The sequence below is a fragment of the Mus caroli genome, chromosome 10 (assembly GCF_900094665.2).
Source record: "Mus caroli chromosome 10, CAROLI_EIJ_v1.1, whole genome shotgun sequence".
Taxonomy (NCBI): Eukaryota; Metazoa; Chordata; class Mammalia; order Rodentia; family Muridae; genus Mus; species Mus caroli.
This window is the reverse complement of record NC_034579.1, coordinates 86600493-86619428: the sequence shown is the minus strand read 5'-3', so window position 1 is coordinate 86619428 and position 18936 is coordinate 86600493. Positions and strand designations below refer to the sequence as shown.

Sequence of the window (18936 nt, the reverse complement as noted above, 5' to 3'; positions counted from 1 at the left end):
TTAAATACAGCCTTTAAAAACAAAACCACAAGCTCCTTTCTGTCAAAACAATGTCAGCTTCACAACAGTTTTTTTTTTTCTCCCCAGAGTTGGTGTTTACTGGGAAAGGGAACATTTCAATATTATGAAGCACGAAAGGGTCTGCAACTAGCTTTCCCCACAGTTTTCCCTCACAGCATAGGTTGCATCACAGGAATTTGGCTACTTGCTCTTTTTGATCCTTTGTGATAGCCTCTGATAGGAAATATATATATATATATATATATATATATATATACATATATATATATATACACATAAACTTGTTTACTTCTGGTTCTCATACACATACATATAATACATACACATATATGTATATATGTATTATATGTATGTGTGTGAGAACCAGAAGTAAAGAAGATTGTCATCCACTGACCTAGACAACCATGTTGTCTAGCTAGGCTTTTGGGGCCTTTTCAAGATCTGGACAGGCCAGATCCCTGTATCCCTATTCTGCCCCCACTATGCCCTACAGCTTCTTTGCTTGTGACCAGTCATGTGTTGTTTTAACTACCTGCCTTGCTGTTTGTATTCTTGGTTAATCAACTGTACCATGATCTTGCTCTTAGGATACTGTATTGTAGTTTAGAGTGTGGGCCTTGAGGCCAGGCTGCTTTAGGTTCAAATCATGGTCATGTGACCTTGGGCAAGTTACTTACAGCTTTGAGCTATCACCTTGTCTTCTGTCAAATGTTGCCCACTCGGTGTTGTGAATCACAGGGGAAAATCATGTGGACTTCATGAGATGGTACTTGGCATGTAGGGAAACATTTAACAAGCCTTAGCTCTTATTTTTTTCCTCATTTAAATCTAGTACTCAAACATGTAGAAAATATCTTTTTGATGTCAGAATTTGATGTCATATAGAACATAAGCAGTGGTGGCTTATGCCTTTAAATCCATCACTTGGGAGGCAAAGAAAGGCTGATATATGAGTTCAAGGTCAGCCTGGACTACAGAGTGAGTTCAAGGGCAGCATACACAGAGAAACCCTATCTTGTACAATCAAAAGAAAAAGTTTCTTCCATTCAATAATCCTTCCACACAGCCATTAACTATGAGAGCTCCTAAGGAGAATGGCATGTAGCCCTGGTCTATAAAGAGCTTTATGGTGATTACAGAATATTACCTAACGAGCAACTAGTGCATTTCATAGAAAGAAAAGCATTGCCTATTAATATATGCACATCTATTAATAGTGAACATTATACAACTTCCAGATGTCTCTCTGCTAACAGCATCATCTTAAAAACTGAGGACCGGAGAGACTTAGAGGCGATTATTGATTTTAAAAATAATATAGCAGATTGGAGATTTATCAAACATCAAGTTACTGTGGTAGATCATTGACACATTGGCTGCTGGGACTCTGTAAAACATTCATGTCTACTAGGAACTGTGAAGAGAAGTCCACTGACTTAGTGGCTTGCTCCGATCACTGAAGACTTCATTGTTTTGCCTCTACCCAATCGTTTTGCTTTAGGACACACCATGGCCAAGCAGGTATGTTCCAGCAGCAAGAAGAAGGACATCGGTAAGTGGCTGCCTGTTCTTCACATGTTTGACATGGCTTTGAAGGTCTGTAAAGCAACCGCAGCAGAGGAATATGAAGTGGAGGCTGAGATTCTATTTCAGAAAGGTGAGTTGTACCTGGCATCAGAACTGGGATAGAGCCTTTAGAATCAACTCCTCAGCTGTGAAAACCATAGACTTTACAAAGAGCTCTGCAATTACAAGACATGTGAACACTCTGTAAATCTCAGGTTTGGATCCAAGGCCTCTCATTAGGTTTTAGCTAAAAAGAAGTTACTGCTAATTGATATCCTCATATAAAGTTTATAGAGTTTGGTTAAAAAGAACAGCAGCATCGGCCACTTCCCCACATAGTATGTGACTGGAGAGATGACTCAGCAGTTTTAGGAATGGAATGCTCTTACAGAGGGCTTGAGTCTAGTTCCCAGCATCTGTGTTAGAAGGAATTGCCACTTGTAACTCTAGCTCCATGGTTTACAACAATCTTTTCTGGTCTCAGTGGGTGCCTTCACTGATGCTCACATATACGCCCTCTCACATACATAAATATGCACATCATTTAAAAATTAAAATTTTGGGCTAGAGAGATGACTCAGCAGTTAAGATCACTGACTTCTCCAGAGGACCCAGGTTTGATTCCCAGCATGAACATGGCTGTAACTTAAATTCCAGGGGATCTAGTGACTTCTTTTGGCCTCCTCAGGAACCAGGCATACACATGATATACAGACATACATGTACACAATGCCATCTGTACATAGAAAAGAAAACATTAAAAAATTAAAAATAAATCTTTTAAAATGTATACTTGTTAAATAATAAAACTAATTATAGTTATTAATTACAACAATAAAGAATGATTTATTATGAAATGATAATAATACATTTAGTGTTTTCCATTATTTTACTACCTAGTTAAACAGCTTGGTTACTTTCTATAAGTAAGAGATAACATTAAATTAAAGTTTAAAAAACTTTAGAATAGATCCTTTGGAACTTACGGACAGCGTAGTCATACAATTTTACCATAGCCATTGTAGCTATAAGAAAACCACTGGGTAACGATTGCTGCTACTTACTGAACTAGGCTTGCATCGTGAGAGTTAACATCTTCTATGCCAGCACATATTAAGTGAGAATGTCCAAATGGGAACCCTGTGCCTACTCCTCCCCTGTTCCTTTTCCTTCTTGTTGCACAAAAACCTGTGGCTCTTACTCATGGTGACATAGAATTCCCTTCCTGGCATTTCTGCTACAGGGCAGCTGTCTCAGTTCCTGTACTTGAAGGATAGCACCCACCATGATTGCTGAGAGACATGAGAAGGGTGGGCACTGACATGATCTCTAAGTATTTGCAAGTCTTTGTTGACTTTTTAAGAACTTGTTTACAATAGTTTTTTGTCTGTCTGTCTGTCTGTCTGTCTGTACGTTGTTTTGAAACAGGGGATCTCTGTGTAGTCCTGGCCATCCTGAAACTTGCTTTGTAGGCCAAACTGACCTTGGACTCAAAGATCTACCTGCCTCTGCCTTTGCCTCCCAAGTGCTGGAAACAAAGGCACATGCTACCACTGCTCAGCTTTCATTAAGTTTATTCTTAAAATTTAAAAATTAGGCTGCAAAGATGGCTCAGCCATTGAAGGCTCTGCTCACTCCCCCCCCATTATAAAACTTAACACCTTTGCTCTTAATTGACAAAATTATGAACTTTAGGTACAGTATAATGCTTCCATATTTGTATATAGTACAAAGTGATTAAATCTAACTAATTAAACGTATCCAAAACATTTCATTTTGTTGCATGAATTTAGGAATCTAATTCCTTGGCACTTTTAAAGTGTATAATACACTCTAATTATAATCACGAGGCTGTACAGTAGACCACAGAACTCGTCTGTCCTGACTGAAGTGTTACCAGCACCTCCCTATACCAGCAACTAGCACTCTGCTTTCCACCACAAGAATGGAGCTTTCTGGAATTCACATATTAACACAAGGAGCATCATTCAGTGTTCACCTTTCTGTGCCTGGCTGCTTTTGCCTAGCACAGTGTCCCAGGTTCATGTGTGCAAATAGCAGTGTTTCTTTCTTTTGATGCTGGATAATATTATTCATATATACATATACATATCACATTTAAAAAATCCATTTAACCTTCAAGATAGCTCAGGCTTACTCTATCTCTTTGTAGTTAGTTATTAATACTTCTGCAATGAGTGTAAGGATACAGTGAGCCATTTTGGGGTATTTGTGAAATAGACAAAGGCAAGATGTTAGAGGAGAGGAATCATGAAGTAAGAAAAGTAGGCTGTAAGGCCAGTGATGCTGGGAATCCAGACTTTATTGAAATCCTTCCAGACCTTCAGGGGGAAGGAAGCTTTACCTCATCCTGAGAGTATCTTTTATCAGGGACTGACCCAGACCTGCAGAGGACAACTGTTCAGCTTCCAGAGTTTGCGAATGAAATATCTATCTGCTCTTCCATTAAAGATGATAAACAAAATATGGGAAATCATCTTTACACCTGTCTTCCCCCCCCCCCTACTTTCAGGAAGAATAGAGCGTCAAATGCTGATGGAGGAGAAAACACCAATTGCACACATCGAGAGTTTTTTCGAAGCTATTCAAATAAGCCTGAAAAACGATCAGAACTCAGGGTAATGACATTTCATTCTTGTCAAAGTGTTCCTGTGCAGTCTGAGTTCTGTGTGTTGGTGCTGAGAAGACTCAAGAAAGGAATGAGTGGGAGACCTTGTTGTGACAGGGCTTGTACTCTTGGATTCATCCAGACAGCAGGTTCATTGACTGGCTTCTCAAGTTTGTCGCATTTTGCTCTGACCAAAGGCCTCCACTACAGGAAAAGATGGGCTGCCTTCCATTTATCAAAGTGGTATTCTAGGCTGCAAACTGGTTCTCACCTAGACCCAGGTCACCTGTCAATATCAAGGCTGTAGGGACTTCCTCTGCACAACTGGCTTACAACAAGAAGATCATTCCTTGGATATGAAAGAGTTTAGAAGGGTTTATTTGCATAGTCTGTGTAGCCATCCATAAGTCTACTTAATCCTGTATAGAAATTGCGTCAATATTGAGGGGAAGTCACTGCTGTTAGATCAGCACTGACATAAGAGGCCTCAACTGATACTTTAACAGTTCATATATAGATCTCACTATTATTATTGCCTTCTGAGAAGTTCTCTCTTTCCATTTTGATTCATATAGAAGAGTAAACAGAGGACTGGTTTTCAAGAATGGCTTCATTCACTGAGATGTCTTTAGTGATTCTTTGCTGGAATGTTCCAGAAAGGTCTTTGCTAAGCTTTGTGTCCGTCATAGCCTGGGATGTTGCTAGCACAAGACCAGGAAGAATGCTGAGCCCTCTCTTAGCGCTTCTCCTTGCAGAGGAAGATCCTCCTGTGGCCTAAAGATGCATAGGTTAGGAAAGTCCTTGTTGGCCTATACTTACCATTCTCTCTCCCAGACACTGTTGGTTGGGAAGAGGTTGTTCAAGAGAACAGTGAGGCTGAAGCTAACGTCCTATTGTTTTTTAGGTTGATAAGGGATTCCTACCTTGAAATTGCCCTGGTGTATTTCTATCTGAAGAAGCCAAAGAGGAAGGTTTCAGCCACAACACTCAAGGTAAAGCTGCATTTATAGGAATTAGAAGGTGCCTGCGTTTGGTTGTTTCCAGTAACTCTGAAAGAATAAGGCATTTTCCTATGTGACTTGAAGACATTCACTCCGCACTTCACGGTGCCTCTTTGCACTCTGCAGTCTTATGCACACTTGCTGTCAAATGTCTCTTTGGAGATGCTAGGCAGAACTCTGGAAATTGATTCCATTTAGGTATTTCTGTTTGTTATAATGATGCACACAGAATGCTGGCTATGTAAATACCCAAAATGGCTAGGGATGCTCAGGAGAATACAGGAAAGAGACAAATGATATTCTGAAACCAATTTGACCTGATAGGGTCAATTATCCCTCTCAGATGTATCAAGTACCTATGCTGATCAAACCTCTCTTCTAGAAGGAGCTAAGTCAGTGGCAAGACAAGTGTAGTCCCTCTTCTTCCAGAGCTGATGGAGAGAAACAGATGTTACAGCAGCAGACATGGAAAGTTAGAAGGGAACGAGTGGGGGAGGAGGGGAAGAGAAGGGGCCCTCTGTAGGGAAATTTCTGATGAGATAATTATTTCAGTTGCTGGAATGGTAAATGAAGGTGGTTGTATGACATAATATATACATATGTATATTTCTAAATATTTATATTTATATATTTTTTGTTTGTTTTTAAAGTAGGGTCTCTCTGTAGCCCTGGATGCCCTGAGACTCTCTCTATAGGCCAGGCTGGCCTTAAACTCATAGACTTCTATTTGCTTTGCCTCCCGTATGCAAAGGCATGAGGCACTGCAACTGGCTCAAGTCTCTAATGTCTGAGGTGTCATGAACATGATTTAAAATGTCTGGGCAAATATATTTAGTCAATTGAATTACTTATAAGATAGCTGCCTTAGGTGGGTACCACCATTTAAAAAATCAAAATGACTATAAACTTGGAAAGGTTGCTCTGGTGGTATGAGAAAAATGTTTATTGCCAGTTAGAGGAAAAACAAGTGTTTGGTTTTCATAGAGAGCAGCCCTGAAAAGTAGTCAAATGTATGAATAACATTGCTTTCTGGGCCTGTTAAAGAGATATGCTTGCAATTATGAATTTCAAGTGGGATTTGAAGGGGAGAAGTAGTATAATCCCATAAAAATCTGTATATCTTGACATAGCATAAATATTTTAGCAAGCTATAAAATTACCAGAGGCAAAGAAAATAGCCCCAAAACAAATAAAAACACTCACTCAGGCATATTCGGGCTGTTGAAATACAATATTTGAAAATTCGGGCTGTTGAAATACAATATTTGAAAATTTGTCTTAATAGAAACAACCCACAAAAAACCTTAAAAGGCAGCAGGACTGGGACTACTGAGATGGGATCAGTTGGTGACAGGCTCTTCCCACTAAGCCTCATTCCCAGGATGTGCATGACAGGACGAACCAACTAGAGCAAGTTGTCCTGTGACCACCACGAATGCACTGTGGCATATAAGTGCCCCCAAATAAGTCAATAAAACGTAAAACAAAATAAACAGTAGTAATATTTTGCTTTAAATATTGTAAAGAAGCACAGTCTTAGGCTTGCATCTCAGTCTGACTTCAGAAGACTCATTTTCCCACCTCTGACACGGAGGTGGCTACGCACACTTTTTAGTGTGACCAGGAACATAATGTACTGAGCAAGATGCATTAAGTATACTGTTAACGTTACCTAACTTCAACACGACGTCTTTATTCTCCGTTAAGTATTTTATATGTAGTAGATTACCCAGTAATTATTAGTTAAATCTAAGTAACATTTTTTTTGAGCATCTATCTATTTATTCACCAACTGAGCATTTTTGAAGGGCTTGATATAGTACCAGCTGTGCCCTTCACTTTCCCCAGGGAACTAGCAAGGGAAAGACACAAGTGAATGATACCTTGATAAGGATCATGAACACAATATGCCAAGGTAGAGACGGGGGACAAACTGACTCTCTTTCCTGGGAATACAGTAGAAGACTTCACAGATGAGCAAGGTCAAAAGAGGAATGGAATTTCCCAAGCAGATAAGCAGGGAAAGGAGTTCAAAGAGAAAGATCAGTTGTGGCAGCTTTTCTTCTTCTTCTTTTGTCATGTATACATATTCTAGACATCTTACTGGATGTCCAATTCACACATATTTCCTCCCAGCTGTGGCTAGTGGTGTTGAGAGACAAGGGAGTTCTTACTTTTTATGAAGTTCAGGGATGAGCTCTTTGGTTTTTTTTTTTTTTATGGATTGTGTTTTCAGCAGCATACTAAAGATCCTTAGAATCCATTGATCTCTGAGTCTACCTTTGTGCGAATTTCATTCTTTGTTAATGTAGCTTTGGGTAAGATTTCAGGTCTCAGAGCATATGCCCCCTAGCTTCACGGTTCATCTTCAGAATTCTCTTGGTACTTGGAGACCTTCACATCTTCACACATGTTCTCCAGTCTCAATTTGTGCAAAGAAAAAATGAATTGGATATTTTCTAAGGAATTCTGTTGACACTATAGTACAACCTTTTGTCTTAACAATATTAAGACTCCAGGGACAGAAATTATCTCTATAGAAATGTACTTGATTCACATGTACCACTAGATTTCATATCCCATACCTTCACTGAGCATATTCCTTGATTTAATAGAGCATGTTTATGTGTGTGTGCACATGTGCATATGTATGTGTATCTTAGGATTTTCTGTATATAGGATCATAAGTAAATATGCTTTTATGGCTTCACCATCAATCATTCCAGGTTTTCTCTTATTCTTTTCTGGTCCCCATGGGCTGTGAAATGTTGACACCTCCCCGTCTAAAAAAGAAAGCCCATCATGTCCTTTACCCAGCAAGAATTTTTAAAATTCTCTTTTGTGCGTGCCTAACTCCTGCCTTCTTAATAATGTTGTCCTCTTCATTAAAAGTGGTTGCATTTCCCAGTGTCTGTATCGCTACCCTGGATTCTCTAATTTGTGGCTGGCAGTCTGTCTTGCTTCCAGACTTGCAGTAGGTGAATTCCTCAGGTTTAGTAAGGTAGTCGTTGTTACTACACTAGAGCCCACATGGTTTCCTGTAGGGCCTGATCATGGGCCGAACCATATAGTTCATGAACCGACGGAGAACTCTGACCTGATATCCTTTATCTCCAAATTTCTCACTGTGTAGAATGGCCACATCAGACCATTTTATCCAGGACCTCATTTCTTCCTATGTGCCTTCTAGACAGAAGTAAATCATTGACCTGTCTCATGTTATTATATGTTCGGTTCTTCTGTTTCCTTGAAAAATGAAGACATAATCAAAACATGAATATCAAAAAATTAAAATGTAAGGGTCTAATTACTTAATTCTTCTTTGTTTTTCAAGAGAAGTTCTCACTGTGTAGCCTTGGCTGTCCTGGAACTTGCTCTGTGGACCAGCAAAGATCCACCTTCCTCTGCCTCCACTGGGATCAAAGGAATGCACTGCCATACCTAGTCTAATTACTTAAAAATGTAAAACCTGAGTTAAGATTTATTTACTTCATAACATAACATAAAAAATATGTTACTATGTTTGCTGTGTTCGTTTTTGAAGCACTAAACTTCTTGTGTTTAAAAATCAAATGCATATAAGTGTATATGTGAATGTGTATGATTTATACATGTAGATAAAGATAGAGATATGTACTCAAAACTGTGACTATTTGTGTTTTATTTTCTATTATTCTATGGAGTTATGAATATCTCTTTAGCATTTTTTACAACATGAATCTAATATCAAAATCCACTGAGTCACTAAGGAGCCTGAGGTCAGAGAATCTTGAGTTTGTGGCCAGCAGGACTATGCGACTCATGTCAAACCAACAGAAAAGCAGGACAAATTTGGGTATTCTTATTCCTGGTCTTTTTGCACCCAATACATTTAGTTTAAATAACCTCTAAAAATTAATGGAATTTGACATCACTTAAAATATTTTTATTAAACTAATACCTAAGTCATATAAACCAATTATAGAAAATTGGGGAAGATATAATCACTTTTAAGATGGTGTAATTTCAGCTTGTATGTACAGAAATATGTGTACACTTTTAAAATGTAGGGTCATATGTGCATATAATTCTGTAGTATAGTTTTCTTTATGATAATTTAAAATATCTTTTCATGGCAAGAATATATTACATTTCTTCATGGCTGCATATTATTCCACCAGCATGTCATCTGGGGATATGAGATTTGTCAAGAAACACCGTGATAGTCTTGATCCTAAATGCTTTCTATTTACTATTTTAGCCTCTTCCCAGAAGGCACAGTTCTGTTAAAGACCCAGTAGCAACTCAAACTGAGATGTATAGCTCGCTGGCCTGGATTGCAATACGAGCTGCTGCACAGGTTAGAGGGTGCATGTTGACCCTTCCTGTTGTCCTGTGTCCTCCATTGTTGACTCTTTCTGTTGTCCTATGTCCTCCATTGTTGACTCTCCCTGCTGTCTTGTGTCCTTCATTGTTGATTGTCTTCTGTTGTCTTCTGTCTTCTGTTGTCTTCTGTTCTCCATTATTGGCTGTCTCTGTTGTCTTGTGTCCTCCATTGTTGGCTGTCTCTGCTATCTTGTGTCCTCCATTGTTGACTGTCTCTGTTGTCCTGCGTCCTCCATTGTTGATCCTCCCTGTGGTCCTGTGTCCTCCATTGTTAATCCTCCCTGTGGTCTTGTGTCCTCCACTGTTGATCCTCCCTGTTGTCCTGTGTCCTCCATTGTTGATCCTCCTTGTGGTCTTGTGTTCTTCACTGTTGATCCTCCCTGTTTTCTGGCCTGTTTTCCCCATTTATCAGCTGCCATAGAAGTACAATGAATCTGCTTGAAGGAAAGGAGAAGTTATACTTGGGGTGGGATTCTATCTGTTATGTCTGTTTGGAGACTTTAGAAATAGTTTCTATACCTGTGTAGCATTTATAATCACTGGTAACTAGACACAAGCCATTTCATTTTCCCTTAATAAAGATTTGGATGTACATGTGTACCTGCTTGACATTTCAACAAATGCATGTATATAGCTATGTGATGTAGCTTATTTAAAGTGACTTATACATTGATTAAATTGTCAAAGCTAACCAACTGACTTGCCTGTGATGCATATTCCACATATCAGGGATCATATATTTTTTTTATACTATGATTTTTTTCTTCCCTTGTGTCTTATTAAGAATTCTATTGTTTGTCAAGAGATACTGTGACCACTGAAAGTCTTATAAAGAGAAACATTTAATTGGGGTTGGCTTACAGTTCAGAGTTTCAGTCCATTACTATTATGGTGGGATGCATGGTGGTGTGTAGGTAGACATGTGGCCGGAGAAGGAGCTGAGAGTTCTACATCTGGATCATCAGTCAGCAGGAAAAGACTGAGCCACTAGGCCTGGCTTGAACTTCTGAAAACTCAAAGTCCACCCCTAGTGACACACATCCTTCAACAAAGCCACACCTACTCTAGCAAGGCTACACCTCCTAACAGTGCCACCCCACACACAATGTATGTCAAATATTATTTTGTGAATTCATGCCTTCATGTTTACCATCTCTGCTTATATTGTGCTGCTGTAACAGAACAGCCTATTCTGGGTAATTTATGTCAAACATGGATCTACTAACTCACCGTTGTTGAGCCTGGTAGGTCTAAGATCAAGGGCTAGCACCTGGGAAGAGCCTTCTTGCTCTATAATTACAAGGCAGAAGGTGGTAAGACAAGAACAAAAATAAAATGGGAAGACAGCTTCTCCTGTTAGAAGGAGCTATGTGATGACCCCTCCCTCAGTCTATGCTTCAGGGTTGAGCTCTCTTGACCTAATCATCTCTCTAAATTATCTCCCCCCTTTCCCCCCATCCTGGTGCCACAGTGAGGACCAGATTACCAGCACATGAACTAGGAGATACATGGTCAAACAATAGCCTTTACTAACACCTAACATAAGAATCCTAATGTGTTCATTCTAGGTCAGTGAATCTGTACTGGGGATCAACCTCCTGATAGGAAAGAAGAGTGCCATGATCAACAAAGTCAATAACATTACATTGCCAAACATCCCAGAGTTTGCCGCTGTGGATCTTCTGTCTTCATATACAGATTATTTACTCGGTATGTTTGAATGACTACAGAACTTACTTGTGTACCACCTAAGCCAAGTTTGGAAGACTTTATTGTTGTGATTTGTTGGCTTTTTCTTAGAGGAGATAATGTTTTGGGGGGATTTCCAGAGCTCTACCTAGGGTCAGTTGCCACAACTCTATACCTGAGTGTGCTCAGTTTGCTACCTGAGTGTACACATGACTCAACTGGCTGCTGCGGGCTGATATGACCTCATACTGTTGATATTAATATATTCACAGGTCAGATAGTACCTCCGGGGAATGTTTTAATTTGAGAGAGTTTCTTTGATCCTCCCCTCTAAAACATTCACCAACTCACCCTCTCTCAGGGATCTTTAGTTTTATTAGCATTTTTACATTTGTGTGTACGTTCAAGTGTGCGTATTTAAGTTTACTGTCCATTCATCAGTTTCCCGATGTGGGGCCTGCACTGTCTTCATTCATTCACAGTAGAGTACACCATCACTTGCGCATGCCAGCCATTCAGCCCAGTAAGTGAATTGATGAATGCCAGGTGGATAGAGTTTAAGGTTAAGTACTGGTTTTGTTTGTTTGTTTGTTTGTTTGTTTGTTTGTTTGTTTTATGACTTTTACTTCCCAATTGTTGACTCTTTTGTTAGTGAAATATAATGTGACTTACGGATCAGCAGTAGTGTACTTAACATTCATTTATGTGTTTGTTCATCTGCTTGTCATAAATATTTATTGAATGCTTCTCATATACTAAGCACCGAAAGGGTACCTCGGAGCAAGGGGCTGCTGATCAGGAAGACTTATCTTTCTGGTTTTTTGTTTTGTTTTTGTTTTGGTTTTTGGCTTTGGTGTGAGCTGAACATTGAGCTAAAGGAGATGAAAATCCCCACCCCCTTTAACCCAGCTAGGTGACTGTGGTGCCCTCTCATAGCCCCAGGGATCAGCTTCCTCTGCTGAAAGGTTACCCCTCACTGATGGCCTCCTGTCTCACATCAGTCTCACCAACTGCCTTCTGGATGATTCAGAAATCAGAACTATTCCCGGTGTAACAGAGCCTTGGTGGAGGTCAAATAATTAGAAAGCCTTCTTATACCAAGGCTTTATTCTTAAATCTTTATCTCCTTCATGCCTGATAGGCTTTGGTTACCTCTGGCTTCTGGGTCATGACCCGCACCTCCATCTTGGCACTCTCTTCTCCTTGGTGTCTTCCAGATGAATTCACTAGAGACAATGCCTCTGGCCTTGCACAGATTTCTAGAGTGTAAAAACCTGGCACTGGTTTCATTTCTCATGCTTCCAGCATGGCTACTTCTTTTCTATCAGGTCCTCATTAGTTCTGTATAACATGTCTACTTTATTCTAGTCCTTTGCTTTTCAGGGATAACACGATTTGTCTGAGACCTACTGAGCATCCCTCACTGACTTACACCTAACAACATCTTCCCTCTTCTACTGTTGCTCTGCCTCAGGCCTCAGATGGAACTGATAAATGCTCTGTGACCATCAGCTATGGACCCCAATGGACCTCATGGTTACCCATAGCATGTTCTGCTCACAGTAGATACTGGCATAAGAGCCAGCGGTCAGATTATACAGGCTTGCTGAAGGCCTGTTTCACCAATTGATCCCACAGCTCATAGCAGTGCTCAGTGTGAGGGAGACAGGGACATGTGCTCTGCCTGTACAAGGGGAGAGAGGCCTGTGAATGGTTGTTGAATGGTCATCCACACTACCACTCAAGTAGCAAGATTATGGTGATGAAACAATAATGGAATAACTTTATGGCTGGGAGATCACCAGGACATAAGAAACTGTGCTCAAGGGTCACAGCATTAGGAAGGCTGAGGACCACTGGTTTGCCTAAGTACTGTGTGCATCTACATGGAAAGACGGGAAAAGCTGTTGCCACGATCAACTAATGACATTAGCCATGGGCACACTATGGAGGATGGTACTCTCTAAACCGATTGATGTCAGCCCCTCCAGGTGAGGCATTTTCATCTTAGCTTAATGCTAGAATTGGTCTTTCTGTTCTATGTGGACAGCTTCCTTAGCTCCAGCTTCTTCAGTTCCTGCATCAGACCATTAACACTTCTGTATTATTTTAACTATGAAATTGCTCGGTTGTAAAGTCGGATTTGTTTTTCATTTTACCTTGCATAAAGAATATTAATCTTGCCCTCCAGTCTTTTCCTGGTAGGCTGATAATTAATGCATGCTGATGACTGCTTGCTTCAGTATTTGGGTTAGAAGGAAGTTCTGAATTCCCACCTGATTTCCACAAATACACAGATGGCCATGAAGTTCATATTAAAATGACTTGCTAAAGGGGAAAAATTGCTCAACAACAACAAATAAAACTTGTTTGATTTCCTACTCATTAGCATAAATTAGCATCCAGAAAAAAACTGCACTAATCTAGCTTTCAACAATTTTAGTATTCATCCACACATGAGTTGATGAACAATATTCATCGTTTTGTGTACACAGCGCAGTACCAGATATTTCTTTGCTTCTTCCCCTTCCTTCCCACTCCTTTGCTGTTCTATTGATGGAATCCAGAGCCTTAAGCTTGCTAAGTATGGATTTCAACAATGAGCTATACCGCAAGTCCAGTGCCAGATGCCTGTGTCCATCAGAGAGGAGTCATGGAACAAACACAGCAGGGAGGTGGGTTTTCTCTTCCATGAGCTTCTGACCACAGCAGTTAGAAAAGGCATACACATTGAAAAAAATACAAATCCATATTTTAGAAAGCCATATCACTGGAATCAGGATGAATATACCAGAAGCTAAATGAATCTCTTCTTGTGGAAAGTTGGAGACAATGAGGATGGCATGAGAATCACTGGGAATATTATTTTCTCCTGGGAATAGTGAGTTATATGACAGGTGCAAATGAATACCAGACAGAAGGAGACTCCAATGTTCTTGACAAAGCAATTCAAGACAGAAACAGCTACCTGCGGAAGATGGACTCCAGAGTTCCTTGCCAGAACCTGAGAGAAATCATAGGTATTCATAAGACACAAAAAATTCCGGCAGAATGCTTGGTTCCATTTGTCAAATATTCTGCACATTGTCTTGTGGATCCCAAAATGATGGCCCTGGTGGGACAATGTTTAGATTCATCGTGAAGATGTGTATTAGCTGCCAACATTGCAGCTGTGTTCAAATAGACACAGTCTTCTAGCCTTGAAGTTAGCCAAGTCTTCTAGCTCCACAGTCTTGTGGCCTTAGTGTTAATTCAGCAGGGATAAAAAAGTTATTAAATCCTATAAGACACTTTAAATTAAAAGCACCATTTTGGATTAGTGGTTCCAGATGCAGCCTCTCACAGCTAAATACACATAAGATATGGGAAGCTGCAAATTCAGGCCATGTTGATGAACTTCCCATCAAGACCACAGAGACCTATGGAGTAGAGCTGAGAATACTGTCGATACTGTAGGATGTGCTTTGCCTCCTGAGACACAGCTCATCTTCCAGCCTGAAGAAACGGGCTTGTCCTTCCCTTCCTCACTGGGTCTTGGTTCAGAGATAGACTCCATTTCTCTACAATGATCTTGTTCTCTTAATCCTCCAACACAATCAGTAGCAGGGAAATGGAGTGATGAATTTTGTACTCAAATCCCAAACAGTTATATCGTTTACTTATGGGACAGACAGAAATCTACCTGTGCTAGAATAGTGGAGGTGTGTGTATGTGTGTGTGTGTATTTGTGTCCATCTATCCATCCATCGATCCATCGATCCATCCATCCATCCATCCATTCATGCATCCATGTGCTTTATCACTTGAGAGTATCATAGAAGCAATTATTGAGCCTTGGTGAGAGCCCGTTGCAGTGAAGCAGAGCTGTCCTAGTACAGTGTCTATAAAGGTCCAGGGATTTCACTGAAGAAATATCTTATTGATCATATAAATCTGAGAAGGCTGCTGGAGAGATGTCTCAGTGATTAAAGAGATTGGTGTACAAGTGTGAGTCCCAGCGAGTCGGTCCACAATACCCACATGAACACTGGGTGTCTATGGCGACCCACTTGTAACCCAGCACTTTAGAAGTAACTATAAGAGCTTCAGGTAATGCTAGCAAGCTTGACTAGCCAAATCAGCAAACTCTGAGTTCAACAAGAAACTCTGTCTCAGCAGATGAAATGGCCAGTGACCGAGGAAGATGTCCAACATCAGCCTTTGTCTTTCACACATGGATACTCAAATGTGTCCCTGCAAGCATCCATATGTGCATGCTCACCATACAAACATACACATGTGAAAACATGATGAGAAGAGGCAGAACCATGGGTACTAATCAACTGTCAACACTACCAGTAAGGCAATAAATATTGTGCAAGATGGAATCACAATGGGCAATAAGAAGCAAGATGATGTATGGGAGACTGCAGCAGATGCCATCTTCCTGAAGATAGACAGAAGGATGTGCCTGTCAGAGACTTGAAGAAATCTTTCAAGTGTTCTTAGTAGGACCCCCATAACTAAGGACTGACAACAGCAGGAAGCCCGAAGGCTGGACTACCAGCTGATAACAACAGGTTATTTAACCTCTAGGAAAAATTCAGGGAGAACATCAATAATGCACATCTTTACAAATGAGGCAAGACACTGAAGAAGTAAAACTTAGCCAACTGTCTCTATTTGTCCAGTCCCTTGCCCAACCAGCTCTGTAGGCAGTATTGTTAAGTACCATGTTAGACATGAGAAGACACTCCATAGGACATAAGGCAGAGCTGGCGCATAGTTTTAGAATCTGTTTGAAGGAACTTGAGGGATTTGAAAGCTCCTTCTATCTATTTCTAAAGTCAAGCACAGAGCAATTCTGCAAAGTGAACAGGGTTTGTTTTAATCCATGGCTGAGCTCGACAGAACACAGACTTGTTTTCAGAAGTGGAGATTTTTTTTTTTTTTTTTTTTTTAATACCGGAGGCCCTCGTTGGAGCAGGATTTGCTGCCAGCTCATGGATGTGAGTGGAAGAGCCTCAGAGGGGAGGGAAAACAGCCAACAGCAGGGAGTTGGAGTTCATGATAGGCTAGACCTTGAGTTGGGGCCTAGACCCACCTGGGAGGAATCAGCAACTTACTCTGGTTATAAGGTTGGAGCTCACACCAAGTCAATGGCTCGGAGAACTCAGGGGGGACTGTTTTAGAAGCTGAGGAAGACTGAGAGCTCTGGCTGGGGCCCATATCAACAGTTGCTAAGGGATGTTCTCCGGTGCTGACCACCAGAGGGGTCTTCTCCTCTCCTCCCTAGTCTCTTGAAGGCAGTTTCAGAACAGACTCTATCTCAATAGTTTCTAGCATGTGAATCATAAAGAGGGGGAAAATAGCACCTTTTAGTTAGAAAAAAGATTTTGTACAACAAATAAAATTTATCTGGTCTTAACTTCTCTTTGTGACATCTAGGACCACAGCTTTAGTCATATATGTAGAGAACCTTTTCTTTTAACTAAAGGTTTTGATGATAATTTTTTTCTCAATAGAGAAACACTCAAGGACGTGGGTGGAAGCTTGCTGACCAGGCACCAGCCTCCGTTCCTGCCCTAACACAGGCTTTGCAGAACAAGATTTTATCATGAGTGCTGAAAGTCGGATATGTAAAATTAACATCCATCCCCTGGTTCATGTCAGGGGGACCACTACCCTCAGGAGCCCCAAGGGAGTGTCTCTGCTAGAGGCCATCCAAGTTCCTTGACATTTGTGTCCTTCCCATCTTTCAAGCCAGCATCTCTAAACCACCCTGGCGTCAGTTCTCATTCTTCTGCCTTGTATTTCCATTTTCCAGGAGCTTATGGTGACATTGGACCATCTAGATAACCCAAGGATGGATGCTTGCAGGGACACATTTGAGTATCCATGTGTGAAAGACAAAGGCTGATGTTGGACATCTTCCTCGGTCACTGGCCATTTCATCTGCTGAGACAGAGTTTCTTGTTGAACTCAGAGTTTGCTGATTTGGCTAGTCAAGCTTGCTAGCATTACCTGAAGCTCTTATAGTTACTTCTAAAGTGCTGGGTTACAAGTGGGTCGCCATAGACACCAGTGTTCATGTGGGTATTGTGGACCGACGCTGGGACTCACACTTGTACACCAAGTCTTCCTGTCTCTAGAACACTTGGAGAGAGCCTTGATTTGGTCTGACAAACATCGTTCTCCTTTTGCCACATGGCTTCATGTATTAGCAGGTTTTGAGCATTGAGATGAGAGCATGTTATGGGTCATCTTCTGTCCTGTGCTTCCTATGTTGCCCACCAGAGGTACTACACACCTATTAACCACTGGTTTTAGTGCAGCAGTCAGGACCCCTGGCTCATTCAAACAGGAGAAACTTTTTGGGGGGTTTATAATGATGCAGATGGGAGCAAGGAGCTGAAGAAACAAACAAGAAGCTAAATATCTAGAAATAAAGAGGCCACCAAGAGAGCCACTTTGTTTATTTTATAGAGAAAGCTGTAGAATTGGGAGTTTGTCTGCAACATTGGCTATCTCTGCTGTGGCTTACCTGTGGGACACATACCAGCTCTGCTGGAGTTCATACCTGCCAGAGAGGCCTTTAATATTTTCTCTGCCATCACTTTCTACAGCTCTGGAATTCTGAAAACATAATATTTATCATCATAATTTCCTCGGCATAAGAAGTCATATTCATAGACTAGCTAAGCACCCTTGGAGATGAGACATTGTCCTATAAGCCAGCCTGGCATCGGCACAAATTCATTGATGTTTTTCTCCAAGAGTACGTATAATGTTTGTAAAAATAATTTGTCACCACCCATGCATGAAATTCTCCAACCCCCTTTTAATTTAAATTTAAAAGGAAAGGGGCAGAGTGCTTATGAGAGAGGCAGCATCTGCTGCTTGCTGTTCTGGTACGATATTGCTGCATAACACACCACCTCCAACCTCCGAGACCTAAAAGATGTAGTAATAAAGTATTTTATGGCATATAGGGAAGAATTTATCTGTTATTTAACCTTTTTTCCCCAAATAGGACTTCTGTCACATAAAAAAATATAACTTCTATAAAGCTGAAAAGTATTACTACTTTCTTTGATGATGTCTAGATTTGTAAAAGGGTCCTCCCAACTTCAGATTCTGCCAGTGGCTTGTGAAATTCTAGTTGGCTCATGCTAAGTGAGTCACATGACCTCACATAGCTTTGCCGGAAGTGGACCCTGCCTGTGAACTTCTCATTCTGCTCCTCTTACTTCCCACATTCTGGCTTCAGTGTGACATGTATATTCTGTAACGCTGTAGTCATAACGTTTAATAGGTGTTAAAATGAGCCCCCGTCTCTTACTCTTTTTTAAATTGTCGTTTATGGCTTAAAATACCTCAAGAAACAAGTTGTATAAAATTTTTAAAATCTTATATTTTTATTGGAGTTGAATTACATTTAGATATTAACTTCAAAATGATGCATTTTATCCTAATTATTTTACAAAGAACATTATAGATCCTTTCTACTTCTTGACTCCAATCCTTTCTGATGTGAACATTTTAACACTGTGTTCAAATATTTTACTGACTGTTGTAATTTTTCTCATCCATTCCCTCCTTCCTTCCTCCTGGCAGGGTTCCATGCAGCCTAGGTTTCACATTCACTATGTAACCAACAGTGATCTTGAACTTCTGACCTCCCTC

The 18936-nt window shown here is 40.4% G+C and overlaps 1 protein-coding gene across 1 annotated transcript in view; it reads left to right on the top strand.

Moving 5' to 3' along the window:
- Positions 1 to 18936, top strand: part of Cfap54 (cilia and flagella associated protein 54) — a 284397-nt gene that overhangs the window by 190588 nt on the left and 74873 nt on the right. Inside the window, exons 57-61 of the mRNA XM_021174289.2 lie at positions 1523 to 1678; positions 4121 to 4226; positions 5121 to 5208; positions 9458 to 9556; positions 11151 to 11292. Coding sequence (XP_021029948.1) covers positions 1523 to 1678; positions 4121 to 4226; positions 5121 to 5208; positions 9458 to 9556; positions 11151 to 11292 — 591 coding nt within the window. The remainder of the gene's footprint in view (positions 1 to 1522; positions 1679 to 4120; positions 4227 to 5120; positions 5209 to 9457; positions 9557 to 11150; positions 11293 to 18936) is intronic.